General features: G+C 61.1%; 2 protein-coding genes across 2 annotated transcripts in view; both read left to right on the forward strand.

Moving 5' to 3' along the window:
• The window catches only part of LOC101662889 (kinesin-like protein KIF19), a 34017-nt gene extending 32279 nt beyond the window's left edge, over positions 1 to 1738 (forward strand). The window contains exons 20-21 of the mRNA XM_004705887.1: positions 707 to 814; positions 1638 to 1738. Of these exons, the coding sequence (XP_004705944.1) occupies positions 707 to 814; positions 1638 to 1738 (209 nt within the window). The remainder of the gene's footprint in view (positions 1 to 706; positions 815 to 1637) is intronic.
• Positions 1739 to 8028: 6290 nt separating this feature from the next.
• On the forward strand, positions 8029 to 18769 carry CHST12 (carbohydrate sulfotransferase 12). Its single transcript, XM_004705542.2, has 2 exons — positions 8029 to 8059; positions 16445 to 18769. The coding sequence occupies exon 2, from the start codon at positions 16520 to 16522 to the stop codon at positions 17786 to 17788; it is 1269 nt and encodes a 422-aa protein (XP_004705599.1). The 5' UTR covers positions 8029 to 8059; positions 16445 to 16519; the 3' UTR covers positions 17789 to 18769.
• Positions 18770 to 22438: the final 3669 nt, after the last annotated feature.

Raw genomic sequence — 22438 nt, forward strand, 5'->3', positions numbered from 1 at the left:
GTGTGTGTGTGTGTGTGTGTGTGTGCGCTGCCTGCTCTGTTCTGAGTGCCACTGCATCGTGCCTGTGATTCCTTTGAAGAAGACTTTAGTTCAGCTGTCCCCCTTGTCATAAAATGAGTGCGCTAGGAAAAGTAGGAAGGGAAATGCCCCAAAGACACTGCTGCCGAGCTGTCACGGTCACAGAGGGAAATGGAGTGAGCGGAACAAAGAGGAGGCTCTCATCTCTCCCTGTCCCGACCTCTGGCGTCATGGCTACATGTTGGGTTACCAACTGTAAGGTCAACAAGTCAAAACCACCAACCGCTCCAGGGGAGAGAGGGGCACTCCCAACCTGTCCTACAGGTTGCTGTGAGTTGGCATCAACTCGATGGGTGGGGAGGGGCTGGCGGTGTCACTTCCAGACCAAGGGCGCCTGCTCTGGGAGAGCCCCGTGCGCAGAATCTCTCCAGGCCGTATCCCTGGGTGGCGCAGTGGGCTGGGCTGCCGGCTGCAAGGTCAGCAGTTCAAACCTACCGGCCACTCCTCTGAAGCAAGATGAGGCTGTCTGCTCCCTTTAAAGACGGACAGCCTCAGAAACCCGCAGGAGCAGCTCTGCCCTGTCCTGTGGGCACGGACCCGATGGCAGCAGGCTGGTTTGGTATTTGGCTGTCTCCCATGAGTCCCTGGCTGGTCCCTCACTGGTAATGTCTTGGGTCTCACTTCTCAGACGAGAGCTCACTCCACGTGCCTGAAGTCAGCTTCTCCTTCCCCAGCGCCGTGTGGCAGAGCAGCACAGGCCAGAGCCGGGGCCCCCTCCTGCCCAGGGACATCCGAGGTTAGTGCCTACCTCCCCCCTCTCGCCGGCTGACTTCCTGGGTGCTCAGACCATCTCCATGGGGATAAGTGAGGGTGGGTGGGAGCGATCATCATGTACCTACTCCCTCACCAAGCCCTCTGCCAGTATGGGGAGAGGGGGGCCAGTGGCAGCAGGCTGGTACCCCTGCGTGGTCCTACCCCTGGTAGAGACCGTCCTGTCTCTGTGGCCTCTTGGAGGTGCTTCATCCAAGTGAGACCATGCCGTGGCCGCTGACCGCATCTTGCTGCGGGTTTACGACAGCTTGAAGGTCTGTTCACCCCAAGCCCGTGGGAGCGTTTCTCGGACAGGAGCCGGGGCGTGATGGTGACAGCCCCTCTTCTTATGGGCCCCGGGGGCCTTCGGGTCTCCCTCGGGCCTGTAGCCCACAACCAGTCAAGCTCAGAAGAGCCAGGAACAAAGAATCCCTCTGCCAACAGTCCCGGTCTTAATCAGTCCTGCTCCGAGTGCTGGGTACATCCAGCCACAATGCAGCGAGGGTCCTGGGACAGCTCTGAAACTGGGCCAGGGCTGCAAGGGGACATGGCCGGGGGAGAAGGGTGGGGAGGAGTGCGGAGCTGGGAGAGGGAAAGGGAGGCTGGGGGCCAGGGATGTGGGGCCCACCTGCGTCCAGCCGGCCAGCTCAGACCAGGTCCCCACCTTCAGGGACCCAGGTCCCCATGCTCTCGGGACCAGCTGGGGAGCCCAGAGTCTCAGGACCCAGCCAGCCAGGGGTTCCACACTGGGGCTCCGGCTCTGCTTGACCTCCTTTGGATCTCAGGCTAAACTCTCCCCACCCCTCCAGGGTCCATAGACAGCGGAGGACGGCGACACAGCCCGCTGCCCCCCAGCAACCCCCGCAGGCACCAGGGGAGCAGTGCCAAGAGGCCACAGAGGCCCAAGTAAAGCCTGTGGGTGGCAGGGTGGGCGGGCAGGAGGCAGCCAGGCGACCCCAGAGCGCAGCCCTGGGCTTGAGCACTGTGACCTGGCATGGGCCCATGGCCCACCTTCAGAAGAGCATGCCCAGGGCCCTCCTCAAGGCCCCTTTCTGGCCACCCCCACTGTGGACATGCTTCCTGGACCCCTCCACACCGCTGTGCCTGCTTCGAGGAGAGTGTACTGGGCCAGTGGGTCACCAAACTCCCACCACCCACCACTGCAGGGACAGCCTGCAGAGGGACCCAGGCCCAGCCCTGTACCACAGGCCGGTGCACGGGCAGGCAGACCGATGCCTCCATTCCCGCGGCCATTCCACCGCCTGGTCACACCCCTCCCGACATCCCGGGGGCACAGGGGGGCATGTCCGAAACAAACAGAACCCTCCAAACCACCAGAACCAGCCCTGGGAAGTGGGGACCCTGAGGCCGAGCTCCTCGCCCCTAAGGGGACCTACACACACCATCTTGTGGACACACGTTTCCACGCCAGGTACAGCGGCTCCACATTGGGATGCTCTCCACAAGGACCGTGGTTCAAACCCACCAGCCGGTCTACGGGAGAAAGACGGGGCTGTCTGCTGCCGGAACCCACGGGGCAGTTCTGCCCTGTCCTAGAGGGTTGCTCTGTGGCAGCACTGACTCGATGGCAGTGTGGCAGTCACACCATCTCCTGTCAACTTGAGGAAGGGTGGAGTCCAGCCTGTCAATCAGGTCATAGCCAATGAGGCCTCTGAGTGGGAATGGCCTTCTCCTGAGGATTCTGGGAACTCCTGCCTTCCTCCCTGGAGGCGGGACACACACTCTCTCTGCTTGACATTCCTGTTGACAAGCCACATGGAGCTATGCTGATGGAGCCAGAGCCCTGGAGCTGGAGGAGCCACGTAGAGACTCACGCCAGCACTGAGATGCTTCCACCACCCCTGGATCCACAAGACTTCCCACCCAATGGCCTGTGATCTTCCTGCATTCGGCATCATTGCATGTGCTGCGTGAGTCTGAAGAGGAATTTATAGACTGGTATCAGACATATGGGCTAATATCGCACTTAGGGACTTGATCTGGACTGGGCTGGGACGTTTTCTTAATATACAATTACTCTTTGATATAAAGCTCTCTTTACACACGAGTGTCCCTGGATTTCTCTAGTCCACCTGGATTAACACAGGCAGTGAGCATGATGTTTCGGTCGAACTGTGAAAGGGAGCCCTGGGAGCGTAGTGGATTAGGGATCGGGCTGGTACTCACAAAGTCAGCTGTTCTGGGGAGGAAGGCAAAGCTGTGTCATCCCCAGAAAGAGTCACAGGGCCAGAAACCCACAGGACCTGGAGGGTCGCTGGGAGCTGGCACCCACTTAATTGCAGTGAGTTTGAGTTTGGGGGATGCATGGTGGTCAAGCCTCAGGCTGCTAACTGGAAGGTCGGAGGTTCAAACACACCAGCCGCTTCTCGGGAGAAAGGTGAGGCTGTCTGCTCCCGTCATGATCGAGTCTTAGCAACCCTCCGTAGGGCTGCCATCAGTCGGAATGGACTTGGTGGCAGTGGGTTTAGCTTCATTTACAGAGAGGAGTTGCCTTAGGAACCCCGGTGGCACAGTGGTTAGAGTTCTCCGCTGTGAACCAGAGGTCAGCAGTTTGAAACCACCAGCCGTTCCTCAGGAGAAAGAGGCGGCTGTCTGCTCCCCGTAGGTTGTACAGCCTTGGAAACCCACAGGGCAGTTCCCCTCTGTCCTGCAGGGTTGCCGTGAGTGAGATTCAACGAGGCAGTGATGAGTCGGGTGGGTGTTTTGGTAGCTTCTGTAGCAGAGCCACACGCAGCTTGGCTCTCGTGCACCCTCTGTGGAAGGCATGGCAGCCCGGGCCGTCTCTACTGTGGCCTGGAGCCACCTTCCCGTGCTGGCAGTCTGTCCCTCAAGGAGGGGCTCCTGGGTCCTAACAGGCCAGGGCTGGAAACTGACCAGCTCCATGGCTCCCTGCAGGGTCAGCCTGGACGAGGGTTCCGGAGGCCCGGGGGCTATGGGGCGGGGGCCGTCCAGGAAGCTCAGCCTCAGCCAGTCTCTGGTCTCAAGCCTTGGGCACGCCGGGTGTTGAAGGACAGTGCAGAGCCGAAGAAGGGCCCAGCAGAGAGCGCCCACCCTGCCCCCACCATTATCATCACACCTGCTGCCGTAGGAGATGGGCGGGTGGCAGGCTTCCCCCAAGACCCTGCAGCCGGACCTGACCACACAGCACACCAGAGGTGACGTGGCCGAGAGCCACACCTCTTTTGTGGCTCCCTCTCTTGGAGAAGCTGTGCCGACGGCGGCTGTCGTCGATGCGTGTGCCTTCTGCGGACGAATGGGTTTGAAACCTTAGGAGAATCACCCACCTGGCCCGGCGCCCAGAGCTGGGAAGTGGGCACAGAGGTCTGCTCCATGGGGGATGGGGTGGCCACAGACACCCCCGGGCCCCGCCCCATGTGTGAAGACCTCTGTCCAAGAATGGACCAAGTCCATTCTTCACACATGGGGCGTCCTCAGCGCAGGACACACAATGAGGAGTGCCTGCCCGTCCTCTTTGAAGCCACCTGTGGCCTCAGCCCTCCCTCTCGCTCTTCTCCATCTCCCTGTAACACTCGCCCGTCAGCCGCTCTTTCATGCCCGGCTCTGTGGTCTCACTGACTGCGTGGTGAGACCCCTACTCTGTTCCAAACACTGTCATCACCTTCAGGAGCCCCACCCCTTACTCCCTCCCACCTGCCCTTCTCCCTGCCATCGAGTCAATGCCAACTCACAGCGACCCTACAGGGCAGGGCAGCGTCGCCCCTGTGGGTTTTCCAAGACTGGAACTCTCCTGGGAGTAGAGAGCCCCGTCCGCCTCCCCACATTCCCTTGGTCGTACACATTGCGCTGTGAGCCGAGACCACCAGCTACTCGGAGAGAGACAGACAGATGGAGCTCTCTGCGCCCGTGAAGAATTGTAGTCTGGGAAACCCACAGGGGCGTGGCTGCCCTCCCTGAAGGGTGGCTGCATTGGCACCAACTCGAGGCAGGAGTTTTGGGATCGTTGGTGTTCTCTTGGTCACCACGATAAGCTTTGGTCCTCCCCGCTCCCCGCCACTGGCCGCTTCTAGATCTTTGCTGTGAGCGGAGTCCTGCATTGTGCCTCCTTTGAATTATGCCACCCAGGTTCATGGACGGGGCTGCAGGTGTCAGACATCCTATCTCTTTGTGAAGCGCCGCAGCAGGATAAACATTGAGGGAGCTGGCCTCAAGGTCAGCGGTTCAATCCTACCAGAGCGGCCTGGGTGATCGAGACAGCCGCCTCAGTTGGGGTGAGCTCCCCAGCAGAGGCGAGCATGCAGGGCCAGGTGCAGGTGCTGTTTGATCCTGGCACCCGCACCCAGGGCGTTTCCTTTGTTTAGCAGCTGAGGCACGCCAGGCCACCTCTTCTTGCTACCCAAGGATAAGTCTCTCCAGCCCCGCCTAGGGAAGAGCGAAGACATGCCCCCAACCTCCTCTCCCCCTAGTCTGACACCAACCGTACTCCCATGGCACCCCCTTTTCTGAGGGGTTCAGTGATCCGCTGCAGCGGCCACGCTGAACTCACAGGAGGGAAGTTGGCAGGTTACAGAAAGGCAAGGGTAGAGGGCGTCCCTGCATCCCTCTTCTCAGCCCTGCTGGCAGCCCCTCTCTGGCTGGCCCTCAGCTGAGCCCGCGGCACCCTGGCCTCTGCCCGGCTCTGGTGTGGCGGTTGTGCTCAGGAGCCCTTGGGTCAGTTCCGACTCACAGCAGCCAGATTAACGACTAAATGAAACAGCGCCGGCCCCACAGTTGTCCTTGTGTCTGAACCCACTGCTGCGGCCACTGTCTCATTGAGGGTCCTCCTCTTGGAGGAAGCCCTGGTGGCATAGTGAGTGGGTGACTCGTTGGGGCTGCTCACGACAAGGTGAGCACTTTGAAACCACCAGCCACTCCGCGGGAGAAAGAGGAGGCTGTGTACACCTGTGACATGCCACAGTCCTGGAACTCACAGGGGCACTTCCACTCTCTTAGAGTCCACCCAGTTGAGGCCGACTGGATACGGTGGGTTTGTTTTGGGTTGGGCCCCCTTTACCAAGCACGCTGTCCTTCTCCGGGGACCAGTATCTCCTGATCACAGGCCCCAAATACGGGAGACGAAGTCTCGCCATCCTTGTTTCTAAGCACTCTCCCGCGGGCTGCCTCCCGGGACGGACTAGATTGTTCCACTGGCTGTTCACGGGACTTTCACTCTCCTTGGCCAGCTCATGCTGTGGTTGGGTAACAGCCAGAGATTGCCTGGCTCTGCCTCCTGGGCTGCTTCCTGCCACCCTTCACCCCAAACCACAACTATAGGCATTTGTGCCACAAACACTGCAGGGAAGGAAATGGGGGTGGGGGTGGGGAGGTGTGTGCGTTCCCTGAGCTTTCCATCACCTGGGAGTGGGGTCGGGAGTCTGCCTGCCACTCCTTCCTCTCATTCCCTCTGCCCAGCCCTTCAGTGGTCAGGTGGCAGGGCCACACGCCTGAGTCCCCAGCTGCCTCCCACGGGGACTCAGCGCCTAGGCTCCGTGATGTCTGTCTGTCCTCTGTTCCAACCTAGCTCGTGACATCAGCCACAGCTGTAGCTGGTGGAGAAAACGAAGCCTGACAGGAAAAGCAGGAGCTCAGTCAGTACAGCTGGGGAGCAAAGGGGAGAGGCCAGGGTGGTCATTGCCTGAAAAGGCAGCCAGCAGGGGTCACCAGGTCAAAGTGGCTGGGGGCCCAGAGAAAGAGAGACAAGATTCCCCCTTTGGGGTGTGTCTACAGGGATATCAGCCCTTGGAGAGGCACCTCATCACAGGAACTGTGTGAGCACTGATACAGGAGTCCATCGTCTCTGAGTGGCTCAGGTGTGAGTCTTTGGCAAATTGGCGGACTTCTCTGAGTGCTGGCTTCCTGCCTGTGCACCAGGAGGGGGGGGGGGCGAGCTTGCCCTTCGCGTGATGCTGACAGGGTATCAGTGTAGTTCTCAGACTCAGTCAAACTAGGAAGAAAGGCCTGACAATCTACTTCCAAGGAAAAAAATCCGTCTGTGAAAACGCTGCAGGTCAGTCAGATGAGCTAGATGGTGCCCGGCTACCACCCCGACCATTCCAATCAGGGCGAAGTAGATGGCGCCTGAAGGACCGGGAGAACAAGGTGGGTGAGAACCTCAAATTCCTGAAAACAAGAAAACAACCACAAAACAGAGCAGGCTTACTGGACAGACTCCCGGTGAGTTCTGACTCCCCTGAGATGCTCTGGGTTCACTTTGTAGCTGGACAACAAATTGGTTCACAACACAGCACCCACCAGAACTTGTGATCCTTAAAAAAACACCTGTGCGAGACCCAGTGGTCAACAGCGACCTCCACACAGAGGGTAGGGGCAGGGCGACTGATGAATAAAAACAGAACCCTAGAATGGGGCTCCCAAGAACACGTCACCGACGACTCGTTGTGGGGGGATTGCTGACTGGGGGCTCAAACTGCGGAGCACACCTCCACCCAAACACAAGGATGCATTCCAACACAAACAAAAGGCAGCGCAGCTCGGTGGCTCCACCCCACTCCGTGTGGGGTTCCCTCCACCTGGAGGCTCCACCGTCACCCGGCGGCCAGTCTGGTCAAGTGAAGGGAGCCCGTGGCCGGGATTCCAGAAACCGTCCCTTGGAAAGCCAGCAGGGTCGCTGGCAGACAGGGTCCACCGGGGTTTGCAGAAAGCCTGGTGACCTATCTGCTTCCCAAAATGAGTCCACGAAAACTTCAGGAATCACAACAGACCACTACAAACACAAAAGACTGTCCCATACCGTGCTGGCAGAGGGGCCTTCCAGCTCGTGCAGTCACTTGGCAACCGCCGGGTGACCCGGAGCCAGGCACGCGACCCGGCCAGAGGAAGCCCGCGCACGCGGGCTCGCGCCAAGGGCTCCATCAGGCGGGATCACGAGCTCTGCCACGCCCGCGGGGCGGAGTCACGGAGCAGCTCTCAGCACGCCATTGGCTGCCAAGAGAGGGGCGGGGCTCCAAGCAGCCTGGGGGCGGGGCCGCTCCCTGATCGTAAATACGGCGCCACATGGCACAGGAGGGCGGGGCGGGGTGGAGAGGTCGGCGCAGGCGCGTCGGAGGAGGGGCCGTGGGCCTTGCCCCTCCGCCGTGCACGACTTCTCGCGAGACGGGCGCGGGGGGCGGGACTCGTAGCGCCGGGGGCGGGGCCTCAGAGGGCGGCGGAGCCGCTGGGCGCGGGGCAGTGGCGGCAGCGGCGGCGGCGCGAGGTGAGGGGCGCGGGGCGCGGGGACGGCGGACCCCACTCTTCCGGCTGAGGGGATCCCCGCTTCAGGCGGCGCCTGGCGGTCGGGCACTCCTCCCTGGCGCGGGGGGAAACCTCCTCGGAGAGCCTCTCCTCTGGGCATCGCTTCCTTCTGGGACCCCTTCTCTGGACAGCTCTCCTGGGGGACCCCTCCTACGACGTCGCTTTCTGGGACCACCCTTCCCCGAGGCATCCCTACTACGGGGGATCCTTTCGCCGGAGTCCCCTCCTCTGGCGCACGCCACCTTCAGTGCCCCTCGGGGGGACTTCTCTGGGACCCCTCCCCGGGCACCCCTCCTTCGGGCATCCCTTTCTGGGGACCCCTCCTTCGGGGCACCCCTACTTCGAGGGACCCTCTTCTCGTGGGACTCCTAGATACTCTTTCTTCTGGGGTACCCCTTATCTGGGAGTCCCTTTCTGGGGACCCCTCCTCGGGTGGGCTCGCAGCCTGTCCAGCAGCAGGCCACAGCCCCGGTTGCGGCCCCGGCCCCACGCCTCGTGACCTGGCGGAGCCTACACTCTGAGCCCGTGCGGCGTGGACCCTGGCTCTGGCCCAGGCGGTGTGGACGGTCCACCCGCGGAGTCCTCGGCAGCGGTTCTGTCCGGCCGCACTCGCTCTTCAGCCGGTGCACGTGGACTAGCGTCCCGAACCCTCGCCTCTGCTAGTTGAGAGCCCAGAAGTGAAATCAGCTCCTTAAGCCGCTGTGACCAGGGTGCCGTGGGGCCAGCCTTGATGTCCGCCTGCCCTCCTCACAGGGACTGGCCTTTTTCCTGCCCTTTGGAGCCTCATCTTCTGGCCAGAGGCATAGGCTGGTTTCTGGCTCCAGCTTGTGGAGAGGGCCCCACCCGGCCTTGCTATGCGCTCCACTTCCCTGATTCGATGGGCATTGCCCCCCAACACACACCCCGCCCTGTTTTGGCTTCTGCCTCTTGCAGCCCGGCGTGCACACCACCGCCCCTGGAAGTGTTGCCTCAGTGACCGGCTCTGGCTCTGGCCCGGAAGCCATGCCTCCATTGCTAACACTGGGACTTGTATCCGCTCCTTGGGCTTGCGGCCACTGAGACGGCGGTCCCTGGCGAAGTGTTGGCGCAGGCCGGTTCCGTCTGGCGGTGGAGCACAAGGAGTCAGAGTGTTCTCCCGGTTATTAAATTATTTACTTTATAATTCAGCCCCAGAGGGAGGCAGGAGACCCAGGCTGCATAAGAATGTGAATCGTTGGGGCGGTGTGTGTGTGTGTATGTGTGTGTGTTGCCGGGGTGGGGGTGGGGTGGGGGGGATGGAGATGCAGCTGTTTTCAGGGACCTGTTCCCCAAAGTGTGGTCCCAGGGCCTGGCTCAGCTGGCCCTTACAAAGATGGCCTGTCCACTCTCCTTGCCCCCCCCTGTCCCCCGAGCTTTGCAGAGGCTGGCTTTGTAGAGGAAGCAGGCGGCCAGGCCTCTCTTCCGCAGTGCCTCTGGGTGGACTTGCACCAGCAGCCACCCCTCTCCTGGCCCCCAAGCCTGGAGACTGCATTGCTGGGTGTGTGTCTGGTGTGGGACTGGAGCCCATGCTGGCATGCGCTGTAAAAAGAGGGACTTGACCTGTGGGGGCAGCAGGCTGGGGAGTTCAGGAGGTGGGAACCCCGTGGGCCCAGGGGAGATGCAGTGGGTCACTCCCCACAAGGCCCGCCCGTGTGAAACCACCCGCTGCTCCTAGGGAGAAAGACGAGGTTTTCCGTGCCTGTAAACCATCGCCATCTCGGAAACCCCCAGGGGCGGGTTTGCCCCGTCCTGTAGGGTGGCCGTGAGTCGGACCTGACTCGAGGGTCATGGGTTTGAGTCTGCCAGGCAGTACTCCCTGTGATTTGTTTTCTCGCAGATCCATCGACAGGGACGTCCGGTGAGCGTGTTAGGGCCCGGGACAGAGAGCAGCGGGGCACTCAGTGCTCAGTAGGTGCCTGTGATCAAGCCAGCGGCTTCATTGAGCCTCCGCCCTGCTTGGCAAGGGGTGGGGGTGGGATGGAACTCTGACCTTCCACCCCCGAGAGCCTGTTCTGCCCCTGGTCTGGGCACCTTTATGCAGCCGCCTTTGGTGGAGACAGATTTCGCCACAACTTCCAGAGTAGAATGGGGAGGGGTTCCTGGCCATCGGCCCCCAAAGCATAAGAATGTGTGGACTCCCAAGCACTTCCCCTCCGATGTGGAGTTTCCTTCTGGTGGGCAGGAGGCCGCAGGTGGCCCCGCCTGTCCCTGAGAAGAAAGAGGAATGAGCCCGTCCCTCCTGGTTCTTGGAGCACAGGACAGTCTTTTCCACTGTGGTCAGGGCAGGAGGTGGGGCCTTTGATGTCTGGGAAGAACATTCCAGGTGAAGGCGGCCTTTGGAGCAGAGATGGGAAAGGGGTCTGTATTGGCAAGTGAGTCTGTGTTCATGGTGGGTGGGCTGTGGAGCTGCTGCACCATGCCGGGAACCCCGGGCGGTGATGGCGTTGCTGAGGGCCAGGGAGCTGGAGACTGAGTGAGGGGAGGTACAGGAGCTGTGGCCCTTGGGCAGGGGCCAAAAGTGTGTATGGGGGGGGGATTCAAAAATGCTGGGGGACCTGCGTATGGTGGTCCTCTGTACACGTGGGAACAGAGGCTGTGGATTGGATTGTGTCACACACACACACCCATAGGTGCCCATGTAGCTGAGCCCTGGTTCTTGGTGGCTTGACAGTTTGGAAGAAGATCATCTGGCAGTTATCGATGATGTTGTCGCCCAGCAGTCAGTTGCGAGGGGATTGGCCTGGACACAGCCCTGATCCCGTTGGGCTTCCCCTACAACTGTGTCACGTCTTCTCTTGGGATATAAAGAGAGAGAAAGTGCCAACTGCCACCCAGAAAGCAGAGACCTGGGGTCCTGCACTGAGGGGCTTCAGGAACACTGGTGACAGTGCCTGCCCCTGATGCTGGCACCCAGAACCCACACTTGCCACAGCTCTGCATGTCCCTGAGACAGACAGTCACCGAGTTGGCTCACTAGGGTGAGGGTGGGTTGTGTGAGGACAAAAGCCCCAGCGGAGGCATTTGTGGAGTCTCCCTGGGTGGATGGGTGGCTTCTGGGACGAGAGAGTGCCGAGGAGGGAAACCAGGGTGCCAGTGTCCCAAAGCCAAATGGAGACAGAGGCAGGCTTTGGTGGCCGGCATTGGACATTGGGGTCACTGTAGCCACCCCAGTCCTTCTCCGGTGCGGCCCTGAGGCAGCGGCTGTGTCCGAGGTGGGGATGGGGACAGAGTGCTTTTGGACACCTGAGACGCAGGCGTGCTGCCTTGTCCCGCACAGCTCAGTGAGAGTGTCCTTTAGCCTCCCGTTCCGATTTCTCATGAGCATCTTGAAGCCACCTCCCATTTATACGTGTGTGGTGTTTACATGTATGTATGTTTGTGTGTGGCATGTACATGTCTGTGTGTATGTGGCATGTACACGTGTCTGTGGGGGGGGCGGCGAGGGAGGTATCATGCAGCCAGGGACATCTGAAGAAAGCCTCTTGAGAAGTGAGGTCTGGGGACTCCCTTAGCGGCAGCTTTGGGAAAAGACATAAAAACAACCACTACCATGCTCTCAGTGTGACAGATGCCCTGGTGCAAGGCCCGAGGTTCAAACCCACCAGCCGCCCCTCGGGAGACAGATGAGGCTGTCTGCCCCCATGAAGAGCTGCAGCCTCGGAAACCCCCGTGGCAGTTCTACCCAGTCCCGGGGGGTCCCTGTGAGTCAGGACCCCTCGAGGCCAGTGGGGTCCTTTTTCTCAGAAAAGAAGACCAGGGTGCTCCAACGGAGAGTGGACAGTACAAGGCACATTCAGGAGCCAAAGAGAGAGCTCACGGGCCTCAAAACCCCAAACTCCCTGCCCTTGGGGCAGTGCTGACTCTTGGAGAGCCTGCAGGCTGGAGTAGGCCCGCCCATGGGGGTTTCCGAGACTGCCACTCTCTACGGGATTTGGAAGCCTCTTCTTTCTCCTGAGGCGCTGCTGGTGGATTCGAGCTGCTGATCTTGCAGGTCGAAGCCCACCGCATAACCACTGCACCATCAGGGCTCCCATTCTCCCAGAGTTCGGTGGTAAATGAAGAGCCAGAAAAGGTGTCTAGGGGAGAGGCTTTGTTCCAGAGGGAGGTGCGATGGTGCCAGTGAGATGCAGAAATGCCCAGAACACACGGATCTGCCCTGGAGACAGACTATGAACAGGTCACCAGGAGGGACCTGCCTCTGGAGAAGGCCATCATGCTTGGTAAAGTAGAGGGGCAACAGCAAAGAGGAAGACTTCGATGAAGTGGACTGGCACAGTGGCCGCAGCCATGGGCTCTCAAACTTACCGGGCGGGAGGCTGTCCCAGGCTCCCCGGCCAGTGTCTTATGCTGCCTGTGTGGGGTGGTTGAATCGGGACTGACTGGAAAGTACGGTAAACAGAGGCTGACCACCCAGAGGCTGACCACCGCAAGGAGCCAAGCAAAGGCTGTCTGGAGGCGCTGGGGCTGCTGTGTCCCTGGGGCACAGAACTTCTGGGGTGGAGAGGGGGGCTGGATTAGTGATAAGGACCTGGAGCTCCAGGCTGCTACTAGCCCCAGGGAAAACACGGCTTGGGCGGAAAGAGAAAAATAATTACGGGGTACTCTGAGCAGTAGCCTCAACACAATGATGATAATTTAGGTAAACACAGCGTCTCTCCCTAATTGGAGCGAGAGAACCAGAACCACATCTGCGTGGAGAAGGGGTGGGGAGGGGAAGGGGCTGCACTGCCAGCCCTCTCTCTGCCTGGGCAGCGACCCTGTCGGGCAGAGGAGAGCTGCCCCGGAACGAGGCCAAGGCTGTCATCGTTCCAGAAACAGACTGTCCTATCATCTCCCTCCAAGTGGCTGGTGGGCCTGAGTCAGCTAAAGAGAGTGGGGGACGGGGAGGGGGAAAGGCAGGCCCAGGACCTAGGTCTTGCAAGCTCCATGCGGATGTGTGTCTGACGTTGATAAAAATGGCAGAGTTCCAGATAGGCCCATCCATGGAGAGCAAAGGGGTGCAGTGGTGCTGCTGATGGAAAGGTCGGCAGTTCGAGCCCACCAGCCATTCCATGGGACAGCATTGAGACAGTCGGCGTCCACAAAGGAAGGACAGCCCTGAACACCTTTGGGGCAGATCTGCTCTGTCCTGCAGGCTGGCTGCCAGCTGGGCCCGGCTCAGCGGCAGTGGCCTGGTGGTTGGGTTGGTCAACTGGCTGGAGGTCTGGCCCTTGAAGTGACCTCACTGACGGAGCCTCTGAACTCTCTGGGGCCGACTGGGGCGTGCCGGGCAGCAGGCTTCCCTGTCCAGGATGGCTGAGCCAGCTCATAGGCAAGCCTCCCATGGTCGGTCATCAGGGAGGACTTCCGGCCCCAACTTCCTCTCCACCACTGCCATTGCTCTCTGTTTCCTGTCTCCCCACACGCCTGCCTCTGCAGCCACTTCTTCTCCTTCTCCTTTCACTTTGGACAAAGGCGTGTGCAACAGAGTGCAAAGTTGAGAGTGCTGTAAGACCCTCCTGACCTGTCATCCCGCTTCGAAGACGACCACACTGGAGGGGGCGGGGGCAGCCTGGCTTGCTGTGCTGTCCCTGTGACAGCCTCGAGGCGCATGTGGGGGGCCCGTGACTCAGAGCTGATGTGATGGCCGCTGGTCGTGCGAGCCTTGAGGGCGTAGCCCTCCCAAGTGCCCCGTGTTTCAAGTTCCGATTCTGTGCCAGTCAGCACGCACACACTGCCACCAGCCGCTGTGGACACACGGCCCTCCTGTGGGACAGGGTGGGACTGCCCCCGAGTTTCTGAGACCGGGACCCTGGGGGCGAGTAGAAAGCTCCATCTTCCCCCTCCAAGCGGCTGCTAGTTTCAGACTATGAGCCTCTGTCAGCACAGGACTGTCGATGATTAAGTAGCCAGGACACGGGCATAGTGGGCCATGCAAGGGGCTGCTGACCACAGGGGCATAGCTTGAAGCCAGCAGGAGGAAGACGAGGCCGGCTGCTCCCGTCAAGAGTTACAGCCTCGGAAACCCCCAGGGCAGCTCTCCGTATCTCACAGGGTCAGAGTTGGCTGAGTGGCAGGGAGTTTGCTGTGAGTTAGGCCTTGGGCTGCTTAACTACAAGGTCAGTGGTTCAAACCCACCATTCATTCCTCGGGCTGCAGATGAGGCTGTCTGAGTTCCCTGGACAGCACTGCTTCCTTCTGGCCCTTCAGGCCTCCCTCCTTCCCGCCCGCCCACTTTCTTTCCACACCCATCAAGCCTTGAGGGCAGAAATCCTTTCAGAAGCCGCTCTCATTGGGCCCTGGGACGTCTTTGTCCCCGTGCCAGCCAGTGGCCTGCCCACAGCTGCCAGTTATGTGGCTTGTTTGAGGTGAGAAATGACACGCGGGGGTGTCCTTGTACTTTGATGCTAAAAATGCTCCCGGCCACTCAGGCTCCGGGCCGCTGAGCCTTCATCTGTGGCAGAGCTGGGCCACCCTGCTCCCAAGACCCAGCCCCGGCCCAGGGAGGCCCCTCTCTGCTCCGGGCACCCTGCATGGCCAGTCTTGTTCGTTTTAAGTTCAGGGTTGGTTTAAGCCACTGGTCATCCGGCCTGCTGCCCTTTGGGGACGCCTGTGCACGTGAAGGCGGCTGGGCTCCAGCGGCAGCTCCCCGCAGCATCCCGACGGTCTGCGGTGTACCTAAGCGCCCTTTGCTGCTGCCGTGTCTCTTTAGAACTGGACACTGCCTTTCTGATAGAAAGCCACCGATGTTCAGTGTCAGCAAACTCAACCACAGACGGCAGTGACGACAGCTAAGCTCACAACTCGCCGCTGACACTGTTGAGCTGCCGCTCGGTCCGCCCCCAGGCTGGACGTCTCTCGCCCTGCAGAGCAGCTGCTGGGTTCGAACTGCCCACCTTCAGGTTATGTGACAGTGGCCGTCCTTCCAGAGGTGGGGAGTCGGACCTGCCAGGTGATGGGGAATTGGAGCATGTGTGGGCAGGGCACGGGAGTGTGTGTGTATCTGTTTATGTGTGTGTCCATGTGTGTCTCTGTGTATATCTGTGTTCATGTGTGTCCCTGTGTGTGTATGCATGTACGTATCCGTGCGCGTGTGTGGCTGACCCCTTACTGTGACCCGCGGGCCCATGCTTTTCACGGGGAGGCATCGCTCAGTCAGCTGCTAGGGCTGTCGAGTCAGTTCAACTCCTAGCGACCGAAACATAGCCCAGTCCTGTGCCCCTCGCCATTCTCAGCGTGTCTGAGCCCCTGTTGTGGCCGCCGTGCCGTCCACCTTGCTGAGGCCCGCCCTCCTCGTCGCTGCCCCTCCACTTTACCAAGCACACCTCCTGCAGGCCTGGCCCCGTGTGCGAGGTGAAGCCTGGCCGGGCTTCTGCCAAGACAGGTGCGTTCATTCTGCCAGTCTGTGCTACTGAGGGGCTGCAGAGGCTTGTGGGAAACCCAGCGCGTCTCTGTCTGTTTCCCGTGTACGCCTTGGAGCGCCCTGGGTGTTGAGGACGCTCGGCCGGCACCGTCGCTGGAGGCGCCCCGTCCTGTGTTGCTTTTCCTTCGTCCTTATCCTCAGGAGCCTGGGAGCAAAGTGGCTACACACTGGGCTGCTGACCTGGACATCCGTCATGAGAAACCAACAGTCGCTCCGCAGGAGGGAAATGAGGCTTTCTACTCCCGTAAAGAGCCCCAATCTGGGGAGCTCACAGGGGCAGGTCTGCCCTGTCCTGTCGGGGGACTGAGTCAGAGTCGCCCCGTCCCTCACGGGGGCGACTTTGGTCTGTGACACTGGACGTCCTCTGTGGCAGACTTGCCTGGCACAGCGCGGCGTGGGTGGGACCTCTTGCTTGAAAGAAGACCTGTGACTACCCCCGTCTGTCTGCCGACTGGGCCCCTTGTGAGGGTCTTTGTCACCTGTGTGTGCGTGGCCACCCGTCCAGAAGGCCCCCGTCTCTTGGCAAGTGCTTGCAGCCCCCTGCTTGGCAGGCAGCTGGGGGCACTTGGGTCAGATTTCGTAAGAAGCCCTGGGCAAGTGTGCGGCCGTGTCTGGGAAAGCATTCTGGGAGCGTTGCCAACCCGTGCCCTCACCCAGAGGGTGTGCTCAGAGGGCAGACGTGCACCCCTCTCCACCCGAGTCCCTGTGCGCTGATGGCAGGTGGTGGCAGGGGCCCTGTCCACAGCCTCAGTCACCTCTGGGCCTTTCCATGTGGCAGCAGTCCCCCTCCCACAAAGGCTGTGCGCTCCCCTCAGGTTAGCTGCTGGCCTGGACAGGGGGGCGGGGTTGTGGAGGCAGGAGAAAGGGCCCTTGAGAAGCCAGCCTGACACCTCTCACTCCTTACCGTCCTCCCCTCCCCCCACCCAGGTTCCTGGAGCACCATGGCCCGTCCACCCTGGGGCCTGAAGTGAGGGTCCGGGCGGCTGCGCCCACGCACGCAGGATGGCGAAAGCACGACTGGTCCGGCTCTGGCTGGCCCTGGGCTCCGTCTTCATGATCCTGCTGATCATCGTGTACTGGGACAACGTGGGCACTGCCCACTTCTACCTGCACACTGCGCTCTCCAGGCCGCGGGGCCCCAAGCCCCCACCCACGGCCGGGCCAGAGCGGGCCCAGGGTCTCCCAGCCGATGACGCAGACGCCTTCCTGGACGTGCTGCCCGGCTCAGGCCAGGCACAGAGCAACCCCGTGGCCGGCAAAAAGAGCCGGCCGCTGCCACCCGCCTCCCATGGGCCCCCTCTGAGCAACATGGAGGAGAGGGTGAGGGGCTATGACTGGACGTCCCACGTGGCAGCCACTGAGCAGAGCCAGGCCCAGGCCGCGCGGCAGGCCCATCGGCAGCGGCTGCTCAGGGACCTGTGCGCCAACTCGAGCTTTGTCTTCCCCACCAAGGAGCGCGCCTTCGACGACATCCCCAACTACGAGCTGAACCACCTCATCGTGGACGACCGCCACGGCGTCATCTACTGCTACGTGCCCAAGGTGGCCTGCACCAACTGGAAGCGCGTGATGATCGTGCTGAGCGAGAGCCTGCTGGACGGCGGCCGGCCCTACCGCGAGCCGCTGGCCATCCCCCGTGAGCACGTGCACAACTCCAGCACCCACCTCACCTTCAACAAGTTCTGGCGCCGCTACGGCAGGTTCTCGCGGCACCTCATGAAGGTCAAGCTCAAGAAGTACACCAAGTTCCTGTTCGTGCGCGACCCCTTCGTGCGCCTCATCTCCGCCTTCCGCAGCAAGTTCGAGCTGCAGAACGAGGAGTTCTACCGCCGCTTCGCCGCGCCCATGCTCCGCATGTACTCCAACCTCACCAGCCTGCCCACCTCCGCCAGCGCCGCCTTCCGCGCCGGCCTCAAGGTCTCCTTCGCCCACTTCATCCAGTACCTGCTGGACCCGCACACCGAGCGCCTGGCGCCCTTCAACGAGCACTGGCGCCAGGTGTACCGGCTCTGTCACCCCTGCCAGATCGAGTACGACTTCGTGGGCAAGCTGGAGACGCTGGACGCTGACGCCGCCCAGCTGCTGCGGCTGCTGCAGGTGGACCAGCGCCTGCACTTCCCGCCCAGCTACCGCAACCGCACCGCCCGCAGCTGGGAGCAGGGCTGGTTCGCCAGCATCCCGCTGGCCTGGCGGCAGCAGCTGTACAAGCTCTACGAGGCCGACTTCGTTCTTTTTGGCTACCCCAAGCCGGAGAGCCTGCTGCAGAACTAGGGGCCTGGACCCCCAAACAGGGCCAGAGAGCTTGCTGTCAGACCAGAGGACTCTGGGGCTGCCCCTGGACCCCCAAACAGCCAGTGAGCCTGCTGCTGGACCAGGAGGCTCAGGGACTAGCCCTGAACCCCCAAACAAGGCCCAAGTGCCTGCTGCAGAACTAGGGGGCTTAGGGAACTGCCCTGAACTCCCAAACATGACCAGAGAAGCTTCTGCAGGAGAGGGAGCTTAGGGACTGCCCCTGGGCCCCCAAACATGGCCAGAGATACTGCTCCAGGGCCAGGGGGTGTGACTGGGGGCACTTGTATCAACAGCATGGGTGGTGCAGCCAGTTAAGCACTCAGCCTCCAACTGGAAGTGGACAGCTCCAGCCCACGCAGAGGCCCCGGAAGAGAGGCCCAGGGTTCTGCTTCTGAAAGGTGGTCACAGCCCCACCCCGGGGCTCCCTCCATGCAGCCTGCCGGCCGTACCTGCTGTCAAGTGTTATTGTGATGTAGGACAGGCTGAAGGGTCTGTGGAGCCCGGGACAGGCCCTCCCGCCTCTCGCCCAGCCCTGGGTGGCCCGCTGGGAGTGCCAGCAGAGCAGCCCCACGCCCGCCTCTTGAGCACGGCCGGTTTCATCACCCTGACTTCCTGAGGCTGCCCGGGCTGCTCCCTCTGGCACTGTCTGCGAACCGCCTTTCCAAGATTAATATATTTCAGATATTTAATATGCCGCCAGGAGAAGTAAAACGTGCTCTGCCACCAGCCCTCCTGGTTCTTAGCAGCAGCGCATGGGCTATGGGGTCCCAGATAGACCCCCACCCACCTCCGTGACAAGGACAGGTGCCGTCCGAGCTGTTCTCAGAAGAGAGGAACCCACATTTCAACTCGGGCTGGCCTTTTTGTTAAACAGTGCGATTGGCTTATCGTTCTCATACAATTCCGTAGTCCGGTCACACGGGGACTTGTACCATCATCATCATGACCCCTTTTAGAGCATTTCTTCATTCTTATTCTCAGCGTTATTAGCTCCCCTTTCCCCAACTCCCCCCACCCCCCGCCCCCGGTACACCCCCAAGGAGGTCTGTGCCCACCACACTGGGTAGGCTCTGGCCTGCTGCTAACTGAGATTGGCGTGTACCTCCCCCTGCTCCACCCCTGCTCCCAGCTCTGGAGGGAAGCCCTGCTGGTCTCCCACAAAGATGGCAGCTGAGGGACCTACAGCTGCAGCCTGCCACGTGGGGTGCCCCCAGCTCAGAATTGGTCCCTGGCCACACCCCTGTGGAGTGGGCTCTGAGGATGCCGCTGGGCTGACAGGCCTTCAGGCTCTCCTGTCTGCGAGCAGGTCTGAGCCTCAGCCCCTCCCTCTGGTTCACGGTGGATCACTCACCCCCCACTTTATCTGGCTCCGACCTTGGCTCTGTCCCCAGCCCATCCTCTCCCTGGGAATGTCTTTGTAGAAACAGGCAGAGGGCAGGGGGGAATGTCAAGAAAGAGTTTGTGGAAAACTTCCTTATCTCCCGGTTCTGTCCCATGACCATCTCAGACCCCCCTCAGAGTCCCAGCTACAAGACAGACCCTCCCAGGAGGCCCAGCAAGGGTCTGCTACGGGCGTCTGTCCCACCCTGCCCTGCACACTGAAGCTGCCGCCCGAGAACCCCTCCCAGACTCTGAGCCCTGGCCCTGCCACCCAAGGGAGCTGGGGTGTCTAGCACTCGGAGAGACACTACTACTAGGTGTCCCCTCCCTGCTGCCCCAGTCCCATGGCCATGACCGCTGGGCCAGACTCGGTGAGGCGCACACTGTGACCACACTGCTGCCTCCTCTCACCCTGCCTTCGCTCAGCCCCCACTCCCCTTCGTGGGCCGAGGCCGGGGCTTCGGTTATTTAAATACGTAGAAAGCAGAACTGGGAGAACGGAAAGGAACGGCCGCCCATCGGGCACCGTATTTGCGCAGTAACCAGCGGGCACCTGAAGCTGGGAGCCGGAGTGGGAGCCCTGTGTGGCCGGGGCTTTCAGAGCCAGGTGGGCTACACAGCCTCGGCTTGGCAGGCTCAGGACCACCGGAGGCCCTTTGGGGAGGATGTGTGTGTGTGGGGGGGACAATTCTTGAGAAGGAGAGTTGTTTACCGTGCAGATGAGTCGGTTTTGACTCAGCACCTCCTGCTTCAGGACAGGACTGCCCGCTGGCCCTTGCTGCCCACCCGCACCCAGTTGCCCACAGGCAAGCCAGTGCCCCGTCCAGCGGTTCATACCCACAGGGCCCCAGACATGTTCACCCCACCCATGGCAGCCCTTGCTGCGCCTCCACGCCCCTCCCATTCGCCCCCTGTGCCCCCCCACCAGTCCATTTGTCTGTCCCTGCCCTTCCCCCACCCCTTTTTGTCTCCGCACACCAACAAATGGGCCTTTTGGTCTCCGAGGGAGCAAGTGGCCCACCAAATCCACCCAGTGTGGGGGGCTCCCGGGCTTATCACAGAGGGGCCTCCACACTTGTCCCAGAACAGCGCCTGTGAAGGAGCCAGAGGGCTCAGACCTGCCCACAGCCTTTTGCCTGGCACGTGTGCCCACCCTCATCTCCTCATGCCCCTGCATGTCCCCCTCCTGCCCACCTCACTTCCTCAAGCCCCTGCATCCCCTCACACCGCCTCATGTCCCCTCAGACCTCATGCCCCTTCACTCCTCATGCCCCCCTGCCAAGCCCCTCACATCCATGTGCCTCCCAGGACACGAAGCACCCACTGAGGGGCATCATCCAGGGTCTCCCCTCCTGTGGCCCCTCTGGAGGGATGCCCCCGCCCCTGCTCCCTAAGGGGAGAACTGGACTCTGTCCTGTCTCCCCATGGGACCCAGGCCTGTCCCCATGGTGATGTGGGTGACGGCAGGCCTGAGGACACTGGCCCCATGAGGACCCCAGGCCAGTGGACAGTGTGGACACTGCCAAGCAGGCCGTGGCCCCTCCAGAGGGGTCCCAGGGTGGGGGGGGACATGTCTGGGACTTGTTCAGGGACTGGGTGGGGGACATCTGGGCCAGCCTAGGAATCTCAGGGTTTCACCTCAGGGGTGTCTGCTCCCCTCAAACTGGAACACCACCACCCCCTCCCCCCGCCACAAGGTCAGTCCCCCCATGAGCCCTGGCGAAGGGTCCACAGGAGCCGACCACGGCCCTTCTGCCTTGAAGCTGCTGCGGGGTTTGATCCTCGGCTTGTGAGCAGCCAAGGCTGACCCGACAAGCACCACAGAGGGGCGGCTTTGAGGAAGAGAACCTGACCTCGTCAGGGTCAGGAGGCCAGAGGAAGGCCCTGTCTGTCCATCATCTGTCTGGGATGGTCCTGGGCTCTGGGCAGCTGCCTGCAGCACCGCTCTTGGCCCCACTGCACGGGCTCCGGCGTCTCCTCTCCAGTGAGTCTCTCGGGTGCTTGAGGCCCCGCCCAACTCACGTGGCCTCCCCTTGGGTGGGTTGGCTGGAGAAACGCCCAGGGACACCCATCTGTGTCGGAAAGAGCTTTGTGTCCACAAGTAACTGTGTACCAAGCCAGCCCAGCCCAACTCAAGTCCATGCGTCTGACCGATTCTAGTCCCTAAGACCCTCTTCAGACTCAGAATGCAGGAAGGTCACAGGCCGGTCCGTGCAGAGACCCGTGGATCCAAGGTCAATGTGACCGCTCTCAGGGTCGGGCGCCCCGCATGGGGCCGGTCCTGGAGGCAGCACTGAGTCCAGTGTCCAGCAAGGAGGAAGCTGAAGGGTCAGAGAGCATGTCTCTGTTCTCACTCTTACCAAAAGACTCCTGACATCAGGGAGGTGTCATCAGGCTGGGACTTGATTGACAAGTCAGACTCCGCCCCTAGCCAAGAGTGTGGTTGACGGAATCCCTACCCACACAGCTCACTGCCCAGCAAGCATGGCCTGTTCCCATGGCCACAGGCCACAGCAGCCCAACACCTAACCACAATGCCACCAGGCTCCTAATCAATTAATCGGGAATCATCAAGTCTATTTTACCATGATAAAATGAATGTAATCCACTAATAAACTCAAAAGCCAAACTAACTGCCATTGAGTCAGTCCCAATGGGCCCTGCAGGGTTTGGGAGTAGACGCCTCCTCTTTCTCCCCCAGTGGGGCCGGTGGTTTTGAACTGCTGACCTTTTGCATCGCAGCCCAATGCGTAGCCACTAAGCCACCAGCGCTCCTCTGGGGAAGTGTGTGTGTGACACAGAGGTCAACCTTCTAGCCATTTCCCGGTGTGACAGGAGTCGCATTGACCAGGTTGCAAGTCAGCTTCATGACCCCCAACGGTCACTTCCGCTCCCTCCTGCCTGAGCCCTTGTCACCAGGCACGTGCCACAGGGGGCTCCCACGGTGCTGACCTCCTGAGCTCCAGGCCCTCCATTGGGGCGACTGCTCATGCTGTGGACACTTGCATGGTACCCACCCTTCATCGTGGGTTGCCCCGCCCCTCGGCTCTGTGGGCAGTGTTGACCGCAGGGTCTCACATCAGGTCACAGCAGCCTCACATCCCCACGTGACTGCCAAGTGACGTCACTGCGTAACTGCCAGATGGCGTCGCTGCACAGTAAGGAGGATGGAGGAGGAGGTGACGGCTTTGCGTGGCGGTGCTGGGGAAGCATGTAGAACGTTCCAGGGGTTTCAGAAGAACAAACCAT

The sequence above is a fragment of the Echinops telfairi genome, unplaced genomic scaffold (assembly GCF_000313985.2).
Source record: "Echinops telfairi isolate 266 unplaced genomic scaffold, ASM31398v2 ScPeMD7_5;HRSCAF=22, whole genome shotgun sequence".
Taxonomy (NCBI): Eukaryota; Metazoa; Chordata; class Mammalia; order Afrosoricida; family Tenrecidae; genus Echinops; species Echinops telfairi.